The sequence below is a fragment of the Anarrhichthys ocellatus genome, unplaced genomic scaffold (genome assembly GCF_004355925.1).
Source record: "Anarrhichthys ocellatus isolate YVR2014 unplaced genomic scaffold, GSC_Weel_1.0 scaffold6, whole genome shotgun sequence".
In the NCBI taxonomy this organism is placed as follows: domain Eukaryota; kingdom Metazoa; phylum Chordata; class Actinopteri; order Perciformes; family Anarhichadidae; genus Anarrhichthys; species Anarrhichthys ocellatus.
In genome coordinates, this window is record NW_022280036.1 from 10,033,611 (window position 1) to 10,052,225 (window position 18,615).

Sequence of the window (18,615 nt, forward strand, 5' to 3'; positions counted from 1 at the left end):
TGTGTGTGTGTGTGTGTGTGTGTGTGTGTGTGTGTGTGTGTGTGTGTTAATGGATGCTCATGCACATCAGCTGGAGGTGAGAGAGGATGCCAGCAGCAATAAGGACCTGCGGGTTCAGTGTGATGAAGAAGAGCTAAAGATGCACCAGAGCAACATCCACGTGCGCGAGGTCTTCGCCAACCGATTCACCCAGATGTTTGCCGACTACGAGGTGTTTGTGATCCAGCCGAACCAGGACAAAGAGTCCTGGTTCACCAATCGAGACCAGATGCAGAACTTTGACAAGGTAAAGTGCTATATGTAGTTTGTTAATAGCATAGTATAATGAAGGAAATTATTTCTCCATATGACATTAGATTCCACCCTTTTAATTCGTGTGTGTAGGCCTCCTTCCTGTCTGACCAGCCAGAGCCCTACCTGCCCTTCCTGTCACGTTTCTTGGAGACGCAGATGTTTGCCTCCTTCATCGATAGTAAGATCCTCTGTCATGATGACGAGGAGAAGGAGCACACGCTGAGGGTGTTTGACTCCCGTGTGGATAAGATTCGCATGCTGAACGTCCGCACGCCCACACTGCGCACCTCGATGTACCAGAGATGCACAAACATCGAAGAAGCAGGTAAGGAAAAAGATCAGCTTTAAACATCCTTGAATGTTTTGTGGATTACAGAGAAACAACAAAAGACTTTGAGAATATTTTGATGCTTTAAAAGCTTCAACACTTCCTAACCTGAGGAAAACTCTCTGATTGGTTTGCACTGATAGAGCCACAGGTTCTAGTTTGAAAATTAATAGTTTCACCTTAGTATCATAACTTGAGACAGTAAAATAAAGAAGAAGCCTCTGTAATGTTTAATTATGACCCTATGTGAAGCCAAAACTGTTCAAATTTAAAGTTTTGTGAACGTAATTAAAGAAGACCTTAAAAGTCCTATAAAACCCCTTTAATTTGAGTGTGGTCATAAGTTAATTTGAAGGTGATTTGCTCTATTAAGTAAACTGACTGGTAACCCCCGTCTTGTTTGCAGACACCCTGCTTACATAGAGTTATGAAAAATCAGATTCTGTCGCTCCTGGACCTCATGCCATTGGGCTCGGGAATGACAAGACTCACTTTCGTAATATTTGCTTCTTTTTACCTCAAACGTCTCCGGGAGGCAGCTCTCTGAGTGTCTGTGCAATGCATTACGTTAGGTACACTCGTACAGGATTGATGGACTTTCTTTCTTTAACGGTGCTTTATTCTAGTTTGGACAAATGTCTTTTATTTACGCATCACTCCAAATTTAAGAATCCTCCATGAGATCCTTAATGCATTGCAGACATGTCAGTTTTATACAAAGCTTGGAGAACATTACGTTGTTAACAATTAAAATCACTTTTGCTGATCTTTATGGTGGTGATCTGATAACTTGCAGCATGAAGTTGAATGGGTTCAATAAATCCTTTATAAGGAATGAAATCTTTCTACCCGTAACTCTCAGCTTGTCAAATTTTGGGTTACGTAAATTTTGATGCTACATATTTCATCTTGTGCGCATGTTTTTTACATTTTCTTGTTTATCTATTCAGGATCTATTGTATTTCTCTAAACTCATGGGTGCTTTTGTTAACATGACTCATGCGGGGCTGGTTGTTAATCAGGCATCAGAAAATCACTGTCTACAGCTGCATACATGGGTGTGTTTTAAAGAAAGCTTCTAATCTGAGCCTTTATTCTTCTTTTGGTTCTGTGCGTGTTTGGGAGGAAATGTCTTTTTCTATTTAAAATTGTTCTCTTTCTTCTGTTGCCAGTCGTTTGCTAAAAGAGAAATGAGAGATTCTTCATCATAGTTATCCTGGTTTCTTAACACAATCTTATTTGAATGATTGGTGAGAAGATGAAAAAGGATAATTTCTTGGTTTCTGACCATGGGACATTTTAGTTATTTGGTTCCCTGATAATTAACCTTAAAAAGAAAGCTTCCCTCTCTAATCCTAAATTATTAATTGTTTGAGTAGATGAGTAGATGACTAGACAACTTGCAGAATTCATTACCAGAGGATCTCATGAATTTGAACTTGTTAATATTCAGATTTTGTCCCAAAACCGACATGTTGTTGTCCCGAGGACTTTTAATCACTTACGTCTTGAGAATGAAAGCACTATGATTTGGTTAAATTAACAAGATGAGCACGGTGCATCCTGTAATCACATCTCGTCCTCAGAGAAAGCCATCGAGGTGAGAGTTATAAAGATCGACCACACCGCCCTGCACCCCCACCTGCTGGACATGAAGATCGGTCAGGGACGCTACGAGCAGGGCTTCTTCCCCCGACTGCAGTCTGATGTGCTCTCCACCGGGCCCATCAGCAACAAGTGAATATTTCACATTACTGTCACATCAAAAACAGTTATTTATTTAAAATGAACTATATTAATATGTGAGCTTGACGTTACAGGTGGACCAAGAGGAGCGCTCCGGCCCAGTGGAGGAAGAGGGATCGTCAGAAGCAGCACGCTGAGCACCTTTATTTAGACAACGACCAGAGAGAGGTGAGGGGTCCCCACAGTGTTCGCTGCTCTTAGCTCATATTCATATAGATTGGCTACCTCAGCTCTGTTGTCTTTGTTCATTTTGCATGACCTGTTTGCTTTATTTTGACTTCGCTCTCACCATCTTGTCTGCTCTCTCACACTTCTGGTCACTTTCTCCTTTCTCTGCCTCTCTTGCGCTCATGCTCACGTTACTCTCAGCATGTAGAGTGTTTGTTTCCGGAGCTGCAGCTCCTGCTGTTTCTTGACTACTACTGGCTCTCGCAGTCCTTCAAGCCCTGTCTAAAGTCGGTGACTGTGGATGTGGTATGTGTTGGTTGTTTTGTGAGGCCTTTAGCTGTCACACTGGGGCCACACAAACCTATTCCCTCCATGTGATCTTTACCTCCCTCTGCTTCCTTCACCACCACCAGCTGAGCTTTATCTGATGATCCATGTCACTTTCTAGAGCACGTCATGTTTGGGAACTCATAAAAATGAAATGATGCCAACATAATTAAAGGAAGTACGATATATTTTTTACATTTATTTCCAGATTATTAACACGTTTGTTTCAGACCGTAATACTTTTTTTGTAATTGGCTGTATTCAACATATATACTTTAGTTATTCTAGTAATCCTGGTTCCTCTGTAGTAACCGTCACTAGTGACGTGAGTCCACCAGTAAGCTGAGGTGATTTCTCTGACAGAGTGCATCTCTGTTTCCTTTTGTGGTTAGCTGACTTAACTCTCTCTTGTCTTTCACTAGAAGTACATCCAGGAAGCCAGGAACCTGGGCACAACCATCAGACAGCCCAAGTTGTCCAACCTGTCACCTTCTGTCATCGCTCAGACCAACTGGAAATTTGTTGAAGGACTGCTGAAGGAGTGCAGGAACAAGGTTTGTGTGTGACCGACTGAGCTGTGGTTAGTGAATTAGCTCTGCTCTTTTTGCTGTGATATCTGATGCAGTGTTTCAGTTGATAAGCAATTCAGAATGAGTACTGCAGTGCAATGAAGTTAGCAGAGAATTTCATCTTTTTATCATTTCAGTATTTTGTTAGCAGAACATGATGTAATCACAAAGGATAACAGATTGATTCACTTGAGTTATTTTTCCTACTGCATGAAAATAAATATCAGTCTGAAGTTGGCAAAGAAAAATCCAATATTATTAGTTTGAGTAACCACAGTGTGTGTGTCTCTCCCTGCAGACCAAGCGTATGCTGGTTGAGAAGATGGGCCGGGAGGCCGTGGAGCTGGGTCACGGAGAGGTCAGCATCACCGGTGTTGAAGAGAACACTCTGATTGCGAGCCTCTGTGACCTCCTGGAGAGGATCTGGAGCCATGGGCTGCAGGTCAAACAGGTCAGGAAAAACAACATCAATGGAGTCGCCATTTCACATGATTGATGGAACTACAGTGTTTTTTTTTCTCAGCGCAATTAATGACACTTAATAAATGTTTTTAGGGTAAATCTGCCTTGTGGTCCCACCTGCTGCACTATCAGGAGAGCAAAGAGAAGAAAAATGCAACTCCAGGTTGTTTGGGACCTCCAGGTAAAGGCTGAAATCACCCAATGAACAAAATTAATCGACAAATAACTGACTGCAATTACACAGCCTTTTTTTTTTTTCACACCAGGTTTCATTCATGATGCAGAAAGACGCAAATCTGATGGTGGTGGATCAGCAATGCCGCCTCTTAAAGTGTCCCTGATACAGGACATGAGGTGAGGAGCACTACGGGTTATTTGGATGTGAACTAATGAGATACTCGATAAATGATGATGGATGAAGTCCCGCCTGATTTCATCCAGTGGTCTCAAAACTGATTTGCAAACGCATTAGCTGATGGGCAAAGTCAGAGTAAAGTAAGTTGGACTAAGACTGCCCCCTTGTGGTTAACTGTCAAACAAGAACTTCATGGACTTCTCTATGTTTCTATGTCTATGAGTGATAGTGGAGTCTATGGATCAAAGGATTTTCAACGAGACAAATTAATCATAATTTAAATCGGGTATAAAACCAACTGTTTTATCATTGGTTGCATTCAGTTACTCCACACATACAGAGGAGGCAATTCAGAAGCAAACAAATTTAATTTTACCCGCAGACGAACTGCAATTCAATTTCGGTCAATGTTTGTCTGTTTTGGTTCAGTGACAAAAACCTGATTGAGATCTCATGTCCCAGATAAACAAGGGTTTCTTCATAGCTCTCAAAGTATTACTAGTTAAATGTGATGCTTCACAGTTTATTAGTTGCAATGGCACTTTTTTCTGTATTGACTTAGTTAAACTTCATGTAGTAATGTAAGTCTTATACAGAATGTATCTTCAGAAGCCAGTAACGCTACTGTAGAAGTCTGCTTTACCTGAGAGATCAATTACAATAATGTAGGTCATCTCAGTAACAGGACAAATTGAAACTGCCACAACATTAATATTAGTAACTAACATTCAAGACCACTGGTATTCCAGAAACGTATTATACAAGATAGTACAGACTTTTAAAATATTACATCATCACACAAATATCTGGATATTGCTTTTCCTGAAATTTCTGCTTTGGCTGACATCTTGCAATATGCATTATGAGCTTGATTTATAATAATATTACATATATAATATTACATATTATCATAATATTATTTCTGTCTGTACTAGTGGTGCCATTATGTTAAAAAAAAACCTCTGTCCCCTTTTCTTTTCTTATATTATTTGTTCACTTTTGGTCTTTATGAGATAATAGACAATGAGAGTTGGAGAGAGAGGATGACGTGCAGCAAAAGTCCCCAGCCAGACATGAACCGACCAATTACACCAATCCACCATCCCAGACCCCTAGGCCAACCTGGTGCCCCAGTTTTCTACAAATTGTCTACGCTACTATATTTTATATTCATAAAACACGCTGCCTTTAAACTACCCTCAGAGCTCCAGCAGCTCGTGTGTGTGTGTGTGTGTGTGTGTGTGTGTGTGTGTGTGTGTGGGGTCATGTTATCTACCATACCTAGTTGAGGAGTCGGGGCTTGTGTTGCTGGAAGGAGGGGCAGAGTGAGTCTGTGTAACAACACGTTACTTCCAGCCTAATTACCAGACCCCCCCCACACACCAGTCTGGCTGAGAAATAGAGGAGGGTTCGTCAGCTCAGGGCACAAACACTCTGCTCTGAAGATCGACCCTCCTCCACACTCGTGTAAACGCCGCGATCGTAAACACACTCCGTCACAGAAGCAGCCACCAGCATCCCTTAATGAGTTTTAATAATTGATCATATTGTCAACAATGTCTTCAAAGGCAGTAAAATATGTGGAACTGTAAATGATGAGTTAATATTATTTTTATGTTCATCGGAGATGACGGCCTCTCATCTGCGTTGCACCGTGTGTTTTCTAGGTAAGACGTAACAATAATAGTGCACATAGTAGATGTTTTCCTCTGTTGCCATGTAGATAACGAGCAGAGAGAAAAGTGGGTTAGTTGTGTGAGGGTGGAGACTGAGGGGGATGGAAGGTAGAGGAGGAGACATGAAGAGCTCTTAGCAGACGAAGCTTATGGCACAGGTGGAGTGGAAGGTAATGTGTCTGGACATCAGAGGCTCGACTGGGAGCGATGAATGAGACGATGTCTGGTTATAAATGCCTCTACAGAGGCACACTGAGAGGTTTATTTGACTAAGGATACATCATTTATCTACAAGTCAGAGTTTTTCAATAACATTTGTAGTGCCGAAATTATTTCTTTATCAATTCATTAGTTGATTATTTGTGATTCATCAATCAAACGTACCAAATATACACTAATTGCAGTTTTTTTTCTCTGTTTTATTTGATCAAAAATTGACTTTATTTTGGTTTATAATTTTGGACTGTTCCGACAAAACAAGCAATATTATGACGTCACTTTGGCTTCTGAAAACTATTAGTATATCTATAACTGTAACTTTTCACTGTTTTATGAAATATTATAGACTGTTTTTGTTAATTGAATAAAATAAATTGTAGATGGCACCCCTGAACATTTGCTTGTCAACAGTTTGACCACAAACTTGTGTATTATAATGTGTAAATGTATTCATAAGACCATGGTGGCTCCACTGAGAGAATAAATGAAACAACAACCTCAATAAAAGTACTTTATTGATGTACTGGTACGGAAATTAGCGTTCATGCTCTTGTCAGAACTAAACCATAAGCTGCATGAATATGTGCATCAACCGCACTCTTTATTATCTGGCTAAATTCTGCATTTTAAGACATCTATTGGCCCATTGTTTTCATTATTAAACGTATTGCGGTGAATCAGACATACTGGATACTAGATGTATCTTACTGTAATTTTCTCATGATAAAAATGATCTTTACTTTTATGTTTACGTATGATCGCCGAACTTTGTCTGACCTCTCGATCTGTCTTTTTATCCGCAGACACATTCAGAACATCAGTGAGATCAAGACAGATGTGGGCAAAGCCAGAGCCTGGGTTCGCCTCTCTATGGAAAAGAAGCTTCTCTCCAGACACCTGAAGCAGCTGCTTTCAGAGCATGAGCTTACAAAGTGAGCAAAACAAAAGTCAAACTCCGCCGTCAGTTAAAGTTTGAGTATCAGTTCACCACAACAAGTCTTACTACGACATTTACAAGATCGCCGAGTATCTTTTCCCACCTCTTGTATTTTCTTATCCTGACCTTCTTTCTGTGATTGTGGAGGAATGTCTGTCTCGTATGAAATGAAGATGACGTGTGATCTACCCATCTATAATACATTAACACTTTTGAAATTGCAAAGCATCGTACTGTAGTCCACCGCAAGCGTAAATAATTCACAGCTTTTTTTTCATAATTGATATCTGACTGGCGAACTGGGTCAGGGGGCTTTCTGTCTGCCTTTGTGACCTTAAATGTAACTTGTTCTACTTTATAACAAAGAGTATTTGTTATCCATTTATATTTATCATCTGTCATGATGCGATAGTGTTGAAGAACTTTACTATTTTAAAAAATGATGAAAATCATATGTTGTGTTTCCAAGTATTATTTATTTTTACACTTTTATCAAACAATCTTCTTTTTCAGAAAACTGTACAAGCGATACGCCTTCCTCCGCTGTGATGATGAGAAGGAGCAGTTTCTCTACCACCTCCTTTCCTTTAATGCTGTGGATTACTTCTGTTTCACCAACGTCTTTACGACCATCAGTGAGTGCTATTTTGATGCCAAACGACACGACAACGCTGTTAATAAACTACCAGTTTTTCTGAAGACATGTCTCTCCTCTCTGTCTCCCAGTGATCCCCTACCACGTAGTGGTGGTTTCCAGTAAGAAGCTGGGGGGCTCCATGTTCACAGCCAACCCTTGGGTGTGTGTTTCTGGTGAGCTGGCAGAGACCGGAGTCCTGCAGGTTCCCAGAAATACTCTGGAGATCACTTTTGAGGTTGGTGCTATTTCCTAGACAAAAGATGACTCCACCGCAACTGTTTTTTGTTTTAGTCCTCATTTCCGTTCGTTATTATAACAGTGCCATTCCATTATCCAAACCGCTTATCCTGTTCAGGGTCGCGGGGCGCTGGAGCCGATCCCAGCTGACATTGGGCGAAGGCAGGGTACACCCTGGACAGGTCGCCAGTTCATCGCAGGGCACATATAGAGACAGACAAACATTCACGCTTGCATTCACACCTACGGGCAATTTCGAGTCTCTAAATAACCTAAGCTGCATGTCTTTGGACTGTGGGAGGAAGCCGGAGTCCCTCTTGCTGTGAGGTGACAGTGCTAGCCAGACACCACCGCACAGTGCATTCCCCATAATTACTGCTACAATCAGGAAACACAGCAATATTACTATTATGAAGTCCAACTAAGCCAGAAACATGAGTGGTTAAGAGATCAGCCTGGTTAACAAGCCAACTGTTTAAACCGCTTATCTAAACCACTTTTTCAGGGTAAAACTGAAAGTGATCTAATGTCTTGTGTTTGTGAATAAGATGTCTTGTTCGGGTGTTTGACGTCACCATGCTTCTCTCTCTCTCTCTCTCTCTCTCTCAGTGCCAGAACCTGGGAAAGCTCACCACCGTGCAGATGGGTCACGATAACACGGGGCTCTACGCAAAGTGGCTCGTGGAGTGTGTTGTGGTCCGAAACGAGATCACGGGGCACACTTACAAGTAAGCGTCTCTTTGGAGAGAAATTCACCGTTATTATAAATTCACCTCCTGTAATACTGTTTTGACCGCACCATTCTCAAAAAGGATGAACAAAATGTGTTGTGCAGGTTTCCGTGTGGCCGGTGGTTGGGGAAGGGCGTGGATGACGGCAGTTTGGAGAGGATCCTGGTGGGAGAGCTGATGACCCCCAGCACGGAGAATGATGAAAGGATGTGCCGCACACCCCCGATGCAGCAGTCACCCGGGATGATGAGGAGGTTTGTGACCATTTCGCCAAACAGCAGACCAAGTAAGTTACTCAACTTCACAACCATAAGTCACTATAACTCCTAATGATAGTGCTGTTTGTTTTATACTAGCTGAGAGATTTGAGATTCAACTCAATCTTAGAAGCATAGCACAACAGTGTATCCACTTGTTCCTGCTCACTGATGCTTGAAATTATTGTATGCTTGTATTGTCTCACAGCATCTTTGTTTGCTTTTTGTCCTCCTCATCCAGAGTTAAACACAGGTCAGATCCAGGAGGGAGTGGGAGAGGCCATCAATGGGATCGTGAAGCACTTCCACAAGCCAGAGAAGGAGGTGAGAGACGGCAGTCTAGACAGGCCCCAACATGTAGTTCTATTATTCATCAAAAATAATGAACAGCAGCTTTCTGCTCCGCTGGTCCCCAAGCCTCTCAGTAACTCAGGGCTGTGTGGTGTAGTTCACATTGTTAAAGCATATCATAGGAGAATTCTTGCTGGAATATCGAAGTTGTAGAAGCAGACTGAGGGTTTCTGGCACAACTTCACCTACTTCTCAGGTGCATGGAGAAGGGAGTTGGTCTGAAGAGGTCATATAGAACAACTTTACTGTTTAGACCACCGTGTTTCAGCTTGTGGCCTTTGTCAGGATCATCATGAAACACATTACAGACAACATTTAGTTGGTTTGTATATGTATTATACTTGATCAAAAAAATTCTTTTTTTTTTTCTGTCATAAAGGCGCTAATATAAAGTACCAACACTGGTAATTATGACCTATTAAGGCACACTGTGCGGTTATTATAATTCAAAGGAGATGCCTATTGTAACTTATCTGTAGATTATAGGTTTTACAAGTCATTCCTTGCGTAGTCAACGTACAAAGGATTTTTACAGGGAAATTCCCTTCACACTTTACTCCACCTCTTCACAGTACTGACAGAACTATGGAGGGAGGCTGTTATTAATCCATTAAAGTAGTTATTTCAATGCACATAACTGGATCTGAGAAGCTATTAAGAACTGTATCTAGAAAGTGCTCTTTTTAATTGTTATTGTGAGAAAACCACCTTATAATCAGTTTTAACTGCATGCATTTTCTTGTTGTTTTTGCTCTCCATAGAGAGGCAGTCTGACCCTCCTCCTTTGTGGGGAGTACGGCCTCGTCTGTGCTCTGGAGCAGGTTTTCCTGCATGGTTTCAAATCACCCCGACTCTTTAAAAATGTCTTCATCTGGGACTTCTTGGGTAAAAACTTAATATCATCACTCCCATATATTACTTAACCCCTTAGGCCTTAAAGTGATATTCCACCCAAAATCTAAATGTAAACACTCAAGTATTCCTTCAAACAGACCTTCACATTACTGTGTAATCAATTGTTAACTGATTTGTCCTTTTGATTTATTTATTTTTTGCTTCAACAGAAAAGTCACAAGTATACTTTGAAAGTGCAGAGCAGCGGGAGGCGACTCCAGATGAAAACTGGCAAACCAGAGTACGCCACTTCTGCCGCTTCGCGCGCGCCATCAACAACACGTCCAGAAATATCGGCAAAGACGGGAAGTTCCAGATGCTCGTCTGTCTGGGTGCAAGGTAGGCCGGCAGCACTCATTAACCTCCCAATGAACATTTTAAACATTTGTTAATAGAAGTTCAGTCTTCAGAGTGAAACTTGTGTAATATTTAGGCTGCGGAGTAACGTTCCCCTCCTCGGCAAACTTTTCCTTTCGCTCTTCCTTCCTGCTGAAGAGTGGATGTTTCTGTGCATTGAGTGTGTAGCAATGCAGTGTTTTTATCCTTTTCTAGAAAATTAATTGCCAGCAATTTTCATAATAAATGAATTGTTGATGTCACTTCTCAAGAAAAAAAAAGCCAAACTTTGCAGCTTTCCTCTATTTCATATAATATTTTCTTTAGTGTTGGTCGAACAAAAGAAACGGTTCAGTATTAAGGAATAATGCTGTAATCGGCAGCCGCAAAATGAGCTGCGACGGCAAATGCGCAGCATCAGTGTGATGTTATTTTCATTGTAAGTGCTTATTTTAGCCACTGACGGGCTCAGATTGTTATTATTAGTGTCTGACAACCTTGCCACAGGGCTAGACTCTTTCCATAATGTCAAACAACAAGCATTGCAGCTTGTGAGCGGTTGCTGTATACAACCCTCTCGCTCGGTACCTGACCAATTTCAGAAATCGTCATACGGATATAGGATCCAGGTTGAAGAATACTGAAGTTACCCTTTTAGCTGTTGTGTTGACTCCACATGTGTCCTCTTCTCTCAGGGACCATTTGCTGCATCACTGGATCGCTCTGCTCGCAGACTGTCCAATCACCAATCAGATGTACGAAGACGTCGCACTTCTGAAGGACCGCTCTTTGGTAAACTCTCTAATTAGGGTGCTGCAGACTCTGCAGGAGTTCAACATCACCCTGGAGGCTTCGCTTGTCAAAGGTGTTGGTATCTAAAAGCAAACCAACTTCCCCCCAGTTGTACCTGAGCAGGACGGTTTTCAGTGGGGACCACTAAAAAGAATAACTTAACCTTTTATATGCAGGAAAAGACTTGAACAAAGGACATTTTCTGGCTTATATTAAAGCTACTGTTACATTTGCCATATATTAAGTGCGATGAGCCTTTCAAAATATGTTGTTATTTTTATCCTCGATGATGTTGCCATTAGATGTTAAAAATATGTTTTCTATTATGAACCATCATTTTCACATTATTGACCATGACCTACTTGTGCTATAATGTTTTACTGAAAGCTAAATATTTTCATTGTTCTTGTGAACTGCTAACAATGGCTATATTTAAGGGAAAGCGAGGATCAAAACTGTTACGATATTTTCAGAGAAAAACAGTATTATTTTGTTTAATCAGTCAAGTTGCTTGCTCTGTTGTCAACTCAGATTCCAATGTCATTACGCAGAGCTTAAAGCAAATGATGTAGAAGTATGCTTTATAAGTATGTGTATGACGGGGGGGTTTGTGGTTTGGAGAATGATTCATACATCGACATAAAACGGCTGTTACATTTGGGCCTTTTCCCTCAGAATACCCTCAGCAGAGAGCCTGACCCTTTTTGCACGTTAATAAGACTGTGTGGCTTAACCCTGTATTCAGTGATGGACCGTATATTCATTTGGATGAAGTAAAATACCCCACGTCTTTGGCTTGTGTTCCAGACACAAGTCCTCCGAGAGATGCTTGATTCAGCTTTCTGTGCAAAGTGGGATCACAATGAAAGCCTTCATGTAAATACCTCCAACCGGCCCTTTCCCCTACCATGACCCCAGCCCGCCCTTTCCCCTACCATGACCCCAGCCCTTACACTACATCCCTCTTCTCTGATTAAAAACAGTGTGATGATCTGTGTTGACTCGTCGTGATAAAGGATGATCTCCTGCTTCCCATGTGAGGAACAAAAAGGACAGCTCTTTCCTGCTCCTGATTTTGTCATCATGGTCTCTTGCTATGCAATATCCACAACAGAAAATTCAACCCCGTACAAACATATGGTATGTCTTGAGGTCTTGCCAGGCCCTACTCTGTTACGTACTTTGAACTTTATTGTGCAGAACAAGAGATTTAATATGTAAAGGAATTCTTTTCTGTGCCAACAACGTCTGGAATGAGTGTTGTACTCGTCTGCGTACGACCCACACATGAGCATCTTGGGAGATATATATTTTTGTTTTCCAATACTGTTGTACATTTATTAACATAGCTGTGTAATGTAGTGTTTACTAAGTGAGCAGCAGTGTACAGTGTAAAAATACATAAAGAATAAAGCATATGTAATGCGTTTAAGTGAATTTAATTGTATTAGCCTACCAGTTATTCATTAATTGATGTACGTATATTATCTGCTATATGTGCTTTCTCAGCTGTGAAAATGGGGTTCACAAATTCACTGGTTCTTAAATTTGAATATTTATGGTTTTATTCATCTTTAATTTAGTGAATCAAAAGACTGTTGGTCAGACAAAACAAGCAATTTGAATACGTAAAATTGCCACTTTTGGAAATTGTTTAATAAATAATGAAAATATTTGTTAGTTGAAGCCCTCAATGTAATCTAAACTTCAAAACATTTTGCTTAATTTTTTTAAAAGATAAATATCCCATAATATACAAAAACTGCAACTGACTTTCCCAGCCAATCGTAGTCCCTTTTATGTCAAATAAATGAGCAGAAATGTACCGCAGCAGTGATTTTACTGTATTAGTGCCGTTATATTCTCTGGTAAATGTGCTTTCTCAGCTGAGAAAATGTAAACAAACTCGTTCGCGCCTTGTCAAATAGCCGTTTTTCTTTAACGCATCAGGCCCGGTGGTTTATGGGAGTTTGAGTTTGAAAGAAGAACGTTAACAACTGTGACAACAGAAATCTCCCGCTCGTTCACTACGCCTCCCATCATTCAGCTCTGGTGATGAGTACGTGAGGACAGCAGCGATTGGTTGAATCCAGGTTCAAACTCAACGGCTCACTCCTTATATGGTCATTGTACGCTCAGCCCTTTCATTCCTGCTTTTTATGCTAATGATATTCTAATAGACAGCTGTATGCAGTAGTAGTAAGAGCATGCGCAGTAGGTGAAAAGAATACGGCGAAGATTCAAAGTTTTTGTTCAGTAAGTGCACTTTTGTTTCTCTTGTACAGACATTACATTTGTGGAGTTTGACTGGTGTGTTATGTGTGAAGAGACCGATGGTGATGTTGTGCAGTCGTAAACTGACTTGTGCGTGTCCGGTAGTTGTAAGCTCAACGTACAAAGACTAACCGACAATGGGATAACGTGGAAGTGAACGAGAGCGTGGCGTGGTAATGGTAGCACAGTCGGCTAGCTAGCATGCTAACAGCTAACAACAATGAGCCGTATTTGGCGCTCTAGCCGGCAAAAGTTTGAATTTAAATGGAAGAATGGGTTCATCGTAACTTTTTGTGTTTTGTAAAGAATATTGACAAAATGCCCGAATGGCGCAAAGCTGATAGCCGTGTGTTATTTAGACACATGTGTTAAGTACAATGGTAGCTTTTTGTTTCTTCACTTCACAACGCGCTGCTGCCCGCTTTTTGTTTCGAGTTTCTGCTGCAAACAAATCCTCAAGCTGAACAGCGTCACAAATCAACTAAATCATCCACCTTTATTGTCTTTGTGCGAACAAACTCGTTCAGTGTCCAACGCATTGACTGGTGTTCAGAAAAGTAGCATAAACGCCAGTTAACGATAGTAACACGCGATGTTGTGGTGGGTGTAACGTTTCGGCGATTCCTAGCGTTCAGCGTGCGGACTGTGTGGAAGGTTGGAAGCCTGCATCAGTAAAACGTAACATTACTGGTCCTTATGTTATGATTATTAAACGCAACCAATATCAGGTTATAACGTTAGTGCAATGTCTGTTTTTGTGTTTTTGGTGTTCCCGCGACTTGGCTTTAAATTCCTTTAATATGCTTGTTGCTTTAGCCAAAGTTAGTCCTGTTTTTTAGTGTGTTTGTGGGCCGTATATGTGATGATTTGATGGCTAAAAGCTGACTTTCGTATGTTTAAATTATGTGTTACGACTAGCTTGGTTATATGTCTACTTGTGGGACCGCCCCCTTTTCAGTAGTAGAAAGCTCAACTGTCTGCAGACATCCACGGTGCCTTTTTACCGGGACCATTTCCGATCTTTTGTTTTACGCTTTTCAGATTTTTGCCATAACACCGACCAACAAACAGACTATGTTTGGCTTTCACAAGTCAAAGATCTACCGGAGTAACGACGGCTGTTGCATCTGCAAGACCAAGTCCTCCAGTTCACGCTTCACAGACAGCAGTCGATATGAAGAGACCTTCGAGCTGTGCTTTGGGTAAAAAGCTCTCATTCATTCATTCATATTGTGTGTTTTTGCTCGTGTGTCTATGAATAGATTGACTTGATGCATCCGCGTGGAAAACTTAATCAATGACACTTGATTCATTTTTTTTAAAGGCTGTCAGAAGATCGTGTTGGAGACATTTGCAATGCCTGTGTGTTGCTTGTGAAGAGGTGGAAGAAGCTACCTAATGGCTCCAAGAAGAACTGGAACCACGTAAGTGATGTCTTCTGACGGTGTGAGTTAATCATGTTTGTGGTGTTGTGGCATTAACTTGATGTCTGTCTGACTCAGGTGGTGGATGCCCGGGCTGGACCAGGCTTCAAGATGACAAAGCCCAAGAAGATCAAGAGCGGTGATGGGAAGAGGAAAAGCAAGCTAAAGAAGCTTCATAAATTAAAGAGACAAAGTAAGTTGTTTAAATATATTGGATCTTAATTAGCATGTGTGGAGAGATTTTTCTTGTACTGTTTTATAAATAGATTTACAAGTCAGATGTGGAATGTTTGTTGTTGACTACTTAAAGTAAAAAGTGCCTAATATGAAGCTCACACAAATGCATTGAATTTCACTGTGTCAGTCTTGGGTTTGGTGTTGTCTTCCCTCGGGTTGATTAAGAATGACTGTTAGCAGCACCTTGTGGCTGTTTTGGTTAGTGCACACACTGTGTGTCTGCTATTGCATCAGGGCTCAAACTAATTTTTTGAAAATTAATTTGCAACATTTTTGACGATTGATTGTTCAATTTTGTATTTAAAGGGAAATAACAGATTCCAACTCTTCTAAAATTAATATTTTAGGATTTTCTTAGAATACATTTGGGTTTTGAACTGTTATTCAGACAAAACAAGCAGTTTGAATATGTCCGTGTGGGCTTTAGGAAATTGCTGTCGGTTAATTTATGAGTATAATTGGTATTGTTGCCCTAATTCCAATCTATTTGTTGCCTTACTTTCATTCTACTTTTGTAATTGTTAAAACTTAAATCAAGTGTAGTCAGGAATTTACCAAACCAGTTTGATGACAGCATTTTTTGTTTTGTTTTCCAAGCAGACTCCGATGCCCACAGCACAACATCCAGTGTGTCTCCGGCTCAGTCCCCCAGTTACAGCAACCTGTCAGACGATGGCTCAGACATCGAGTCCAAGCAAAGACGCCCGACTCCCACCATCTTCTCTTTCCTGGACCGTTCGTACTGGAAAAGGTAAGCTGCTCCTCTCATTGAGAGGACAAACTTATGAAGCCGTGTCTTAATATGATGAATAACTCAAAGGGTCTTTCATCTTGTTTATTTTTATTTCTCCCCCTTCTAGGCAAAAGGTGTGCTGTGGGATTGTCTACAAGGGGCGGTTTGGAGAGGTGATTATTGATCCTCGGCTCTTCAAGCCCTGCTGCAGTTCCAAAAAACAGAAGACACTGGTGTCCACGCAGGTGGCCACACACCTTCCAGACACACTTCCTCCACAACTCCCAGAAGACGTGAAAGAAACCTGGTGATTGCTTTTGTTGAATCCCCCTGTAGGGTTATCCACGGCATCCACCTGGATTTGTCTCCAGTGGCAGACCTCTCATTTCCACCCAATTAGATCAACTAGTTAGCTGTTTCTTTTCTGTGTAATATTAATTTTTAAATGGGTGTCTTTTATCTTTTGTATAGAATTGATTTTCATTTATTTTTTTTATAGAAAGGAAAGAAAAAAAGAAAAAAAAAATTATTATGGGCATTAGTGTTATTTATAGGTTGAGTGAGCAAATTTTGTCGATACTCAGTTTCTGATTTGGTATTGTTTTTGGTTATTTTGTATTAAGTGATCAATGTTTTGTAAATATTTTTGTCCCCTTTTCATACATATCAAGACTGTTTTATATTTTTTTTCCATAATTTTTTCTAATTGTACGTGCATATGAGAGACACCAGCTATTCTAATACCAGCATTATTGTTTATGTTGGAGTGGCTCTCCAACATGTTGCAATGTTTTGTCTTATCTGTTTGTTCCACATGTGCGACTGCGTGAGTCTGTAGGATTCTTAGTACAACAAAGGGCTGTTGGTTACCCCAGGGTTCATTGGAACAGTTGTTCTCTATGAATTTAATGTGCTTTTAGTGTTTGTATAGACAACAACACACACTCTTTCTGACACTTTTCACAGCTTAAGCATGCTACAAGTTTGGAACACTGTTTAGATTTTCTCATCGGTTGGTGCCCATTAACTCGGATAGATGTGGTGACGCCATGCATGCAGTACATTCCTCCACCCTTTGGAATGACAAAAGTGATGTATTTATTTCTTTTGTACAGCCTCCAATGAAATGACGACGCATGTTTTAAAGCAAATGTTTTTAAAATTTATTTGGTAAATACAGTTAGTGTTTCTGCTCTTGGTACATCAAAATCTTTTTTTAAATGACAGGAATAGCAAGCTAATACTTCTGTAAGAAAATGTATGTGTGTGTCTGAAAGGTGGTGAGAACGCTAAGCCAGTTAATGGGTTTTATCACATTTTCACATCTCATTATCTCCGACATATTTCTGTCAAGGTGTGCAAAACTGTAGCCTATGCTCTGCGGAAATATGTGTAAACTGCAGGGATCGGTGAAGCTTATGGTCAGGAACGTGAGCCTCTTTTTTTACAATTACTCTACATTTTTACAGAAAATGTGGTTTTATTACCATTTCTGTAATTCATCTTCAGAAGCAATTGTCAAAGTTCAAACTATGCAGACATTTTGAATGTGAGAAGTGCTCTGGGGCTGTCTATCACTCACTATTAAGGTGTAAAGTGATGGATCCCTATTCAACCAAATTGGCTTATAAAAAGCATCCATTATTTCAACCATTTTTCTAATCAAAATTCATCATTGTCTCAAAGTATTTCTCTTGTATGTTGGGTTAAAATAATGCTCAGATTGCAGCATTCTAGTCATCGTGCATACTTTCTCAAATGAATACTGTAATGACACGGTTGCTTTATTATTTTTTTGCATTGTAATTAATCTCAACCTTCATCAATTGACAGGCAATGATCCGTAAAGTTGCTTAATATATAAACGTTTCTGCGGCAGGGTAGTTAAATGCTGAACATGTTTTATGATTCTTATTAAACGGAGAAATGCTGCTTCCTTTTAAGCTGGGAAATGAGCTTGTTTTTGTCCTTAGGGAGTTGCCATATTGTTTTTGCGAGGTACATTTTGGGATGCGAGATGTGCCCTAATGAATTACCTGACCTTGTCATGATTCTCTTGTAATTTATATTTATTTATTGCAAAACCGTTTTTTAACTTGACATTTTGATAACTGGTGTTGAGCCTTTCAGAGTCTTTTTTTAAATTTTGTGCACTTCCTTTGAACATGCAATGTCTTTTTTTTTTTTTAATATTTCTTTGTATAATGTACGACAAAGTAGATCTGTATTGTAATAATAAAAAAAATGAAAGGAGAAAAGTGTGCTTGTGATATTTATGTGCGCCGGTAGGTGGTGCACAAAAACCACATAGAATACTTAATGCACTTTGACACAGTGTGGAGGGTTTCACTGCATGTCACTATTGAATTCTATGGTTGATATGTTTAACCAAATTATTGGTGGCGCACGTTTTATTATACATGTTCACGTTATTAACGTCAGCGCTTGTTTTGGGGAGATTTTTTTTTATCTTTCAGGATTTTGTTATGTTTGAAAGGAAGGATTTAGCTTATTTGAAATGTTGGCAAAACTCACAACTTCAGTCAGTGGTACCCGTCGTTTTCTTTATATTTAGTTGTTCATCCTCCACCACCACGTGCGTGTGGCTAACATAGGTGTTCGAAGAAAGAA

The 18,615-nt window shown here is 40.2% G+C and overlaps 2 protein-coding genes across 10 annotated transcripts in view; both read left to right on the forward strand.

Annotated features, from left to right (window-relative positions):
- Window positions 1-12,741, forward strand: part of dennd5a (DENN/MADD domain containing 5A) — a 28,199-nt gene extending 15,458 nt beyond the window's left edge. For 2 of the 6 annotated variants that reach the window (XM_031846215.1, XM_031846217.1), the window contains 18 exons: window positions 71-286; window positions 385-619; window positions 2,209-2,359; window positions 2,443-2,536; window positions 2,738-2,842; window positions 3,286-3,417; window positions 3,731-3,883; window positions 3,988-4,075; window positions 4,161-4,248; window positions 6,948-7,076; window positions 7,595-7,716; window positions 7,808-7,953; window positions 8,565-8,683; window positions 8,791-8,972; window positions 9,185-9,267; window positions 10,056-10,179; window positions 10,359-10,527; window positions 11,220-12,741. In XM_031846215.1, coding sequence (XP_031702075.1) covers window positions 71-286; window positions 385-619; window positions 2,209-2,359; window positions 2,443-2,536; window positions 2,738-2,842; window positions 3,286-3,417; window positions 3,731-3,883; window positions 3,988-4,075; window positions 4,161-4,248; window positions 6,948-7,076; window positions 7,595-7,716; window positions 7,808-7,953; window positions 8,565-8,683; window positions 8,791-8,972; window positions 9,185-9,267; window positions 10,056-10,179; window positions 10,359-10,527; window positions 11,220-11,403 — 2,520 coding nt within the window. In that variant the 3' untranslated portion in view covers window positions 11,404-12,741. The remainder of the gene's footprint in view (window positions 1-70; window positions 287-384; window positions 620-2,208; window positions 2,360-2,442; window positions 2,537-2,737; window positions 2,843-3,285; window positions 3,418-3,730; window positions 3,884-3,987; window positions 4,076-4,160; window positions 4,249-6,947; window positions 7,077-7,594; window positions 7,717-7,807; window positions 7,954-8,564; window positions 8,684-8,790; window positions 8,973-9,184; window positions 9,268-10,055; window positions 10,180-10,358; window positions 10,528-11,219) is intronic. The other 4 variants (XM_031846219.1, XM_031846221.1, XM_031846216.1 and 1 more) reach the window with 3 other exon arrangements.
- An 82-nt stretch (window positions 12,742-12,823) lies between these two features.
- Window positions 12,824-18,219, forward strand: sinhcafl (SIN3-HDAC complex associated factor, like). Of its 4 annotated transcripts, none has more exons than XM_031846224.1 (6): window positions 12,824-13,572; window positions 14,632-14,792; window positions 14,915-15,014; window positions 15,093-15,207; window positions 15,849-16,002; window positions 16,112-18,219. In XM_031846224.1, exons 2-6 carry the CDS (start codon window positions 14,665-14,667, stop codon window positions 16,293-16,295), a joined length of 681 nt encoding a protein of 226 aa, XP_031702084.1. In that variant the 5' UTR covers window positions 12,824-13,572; window positions 14,632-14,664; the 3' UTR covers window positions 16,296-18,219. The 4 variants fall into 4 exon arrangements, with proteins under 4 accessions (XP_031702084.1, XP_031702085.1, XP_031702082.1 ...); XM_031846225.1 differs by lacking the exon at window positions 12,824-13,572 and adding an exon at window positions 13,605-14,268; XM_031846222.1 differs by lacking the exon at window positions 12,824-13,572 and having other exon boundaries at window positions 13,605-14,792.
- The last annotated feature ends 396 nt before the right edge of the window (window positions 18,220-18,615 follow it).

What these genes read in the sequence shown, in the direction of transcription:
- sinhcafl (XM_031846222.1), top strand. Translation starts at nt 14,518, where the DNA reads ATGTCTACTTGTGGGACCGCCCCCTTTTCAGTAGTAGAAAGCTCAACT. An exon ending in ACCTTCGAGCTGTGCTTTGG is followed by an intron (nt 14,793 to 14,914) that starts GTAAAAAGCTCT and finishes TTTTTTTTAAAG; the next exon opens with GCTGTCAGAAGATCGTGTTG. An exon ending in TCATAAATTAAAGAGACAAA is followed by an intron (nt 15,208 to 15,848) that starts GTAAGTTGTTTA and finishes TTGTTTTCCAAG; the next exon opens with CAGACTCCGATGCCCACAGC.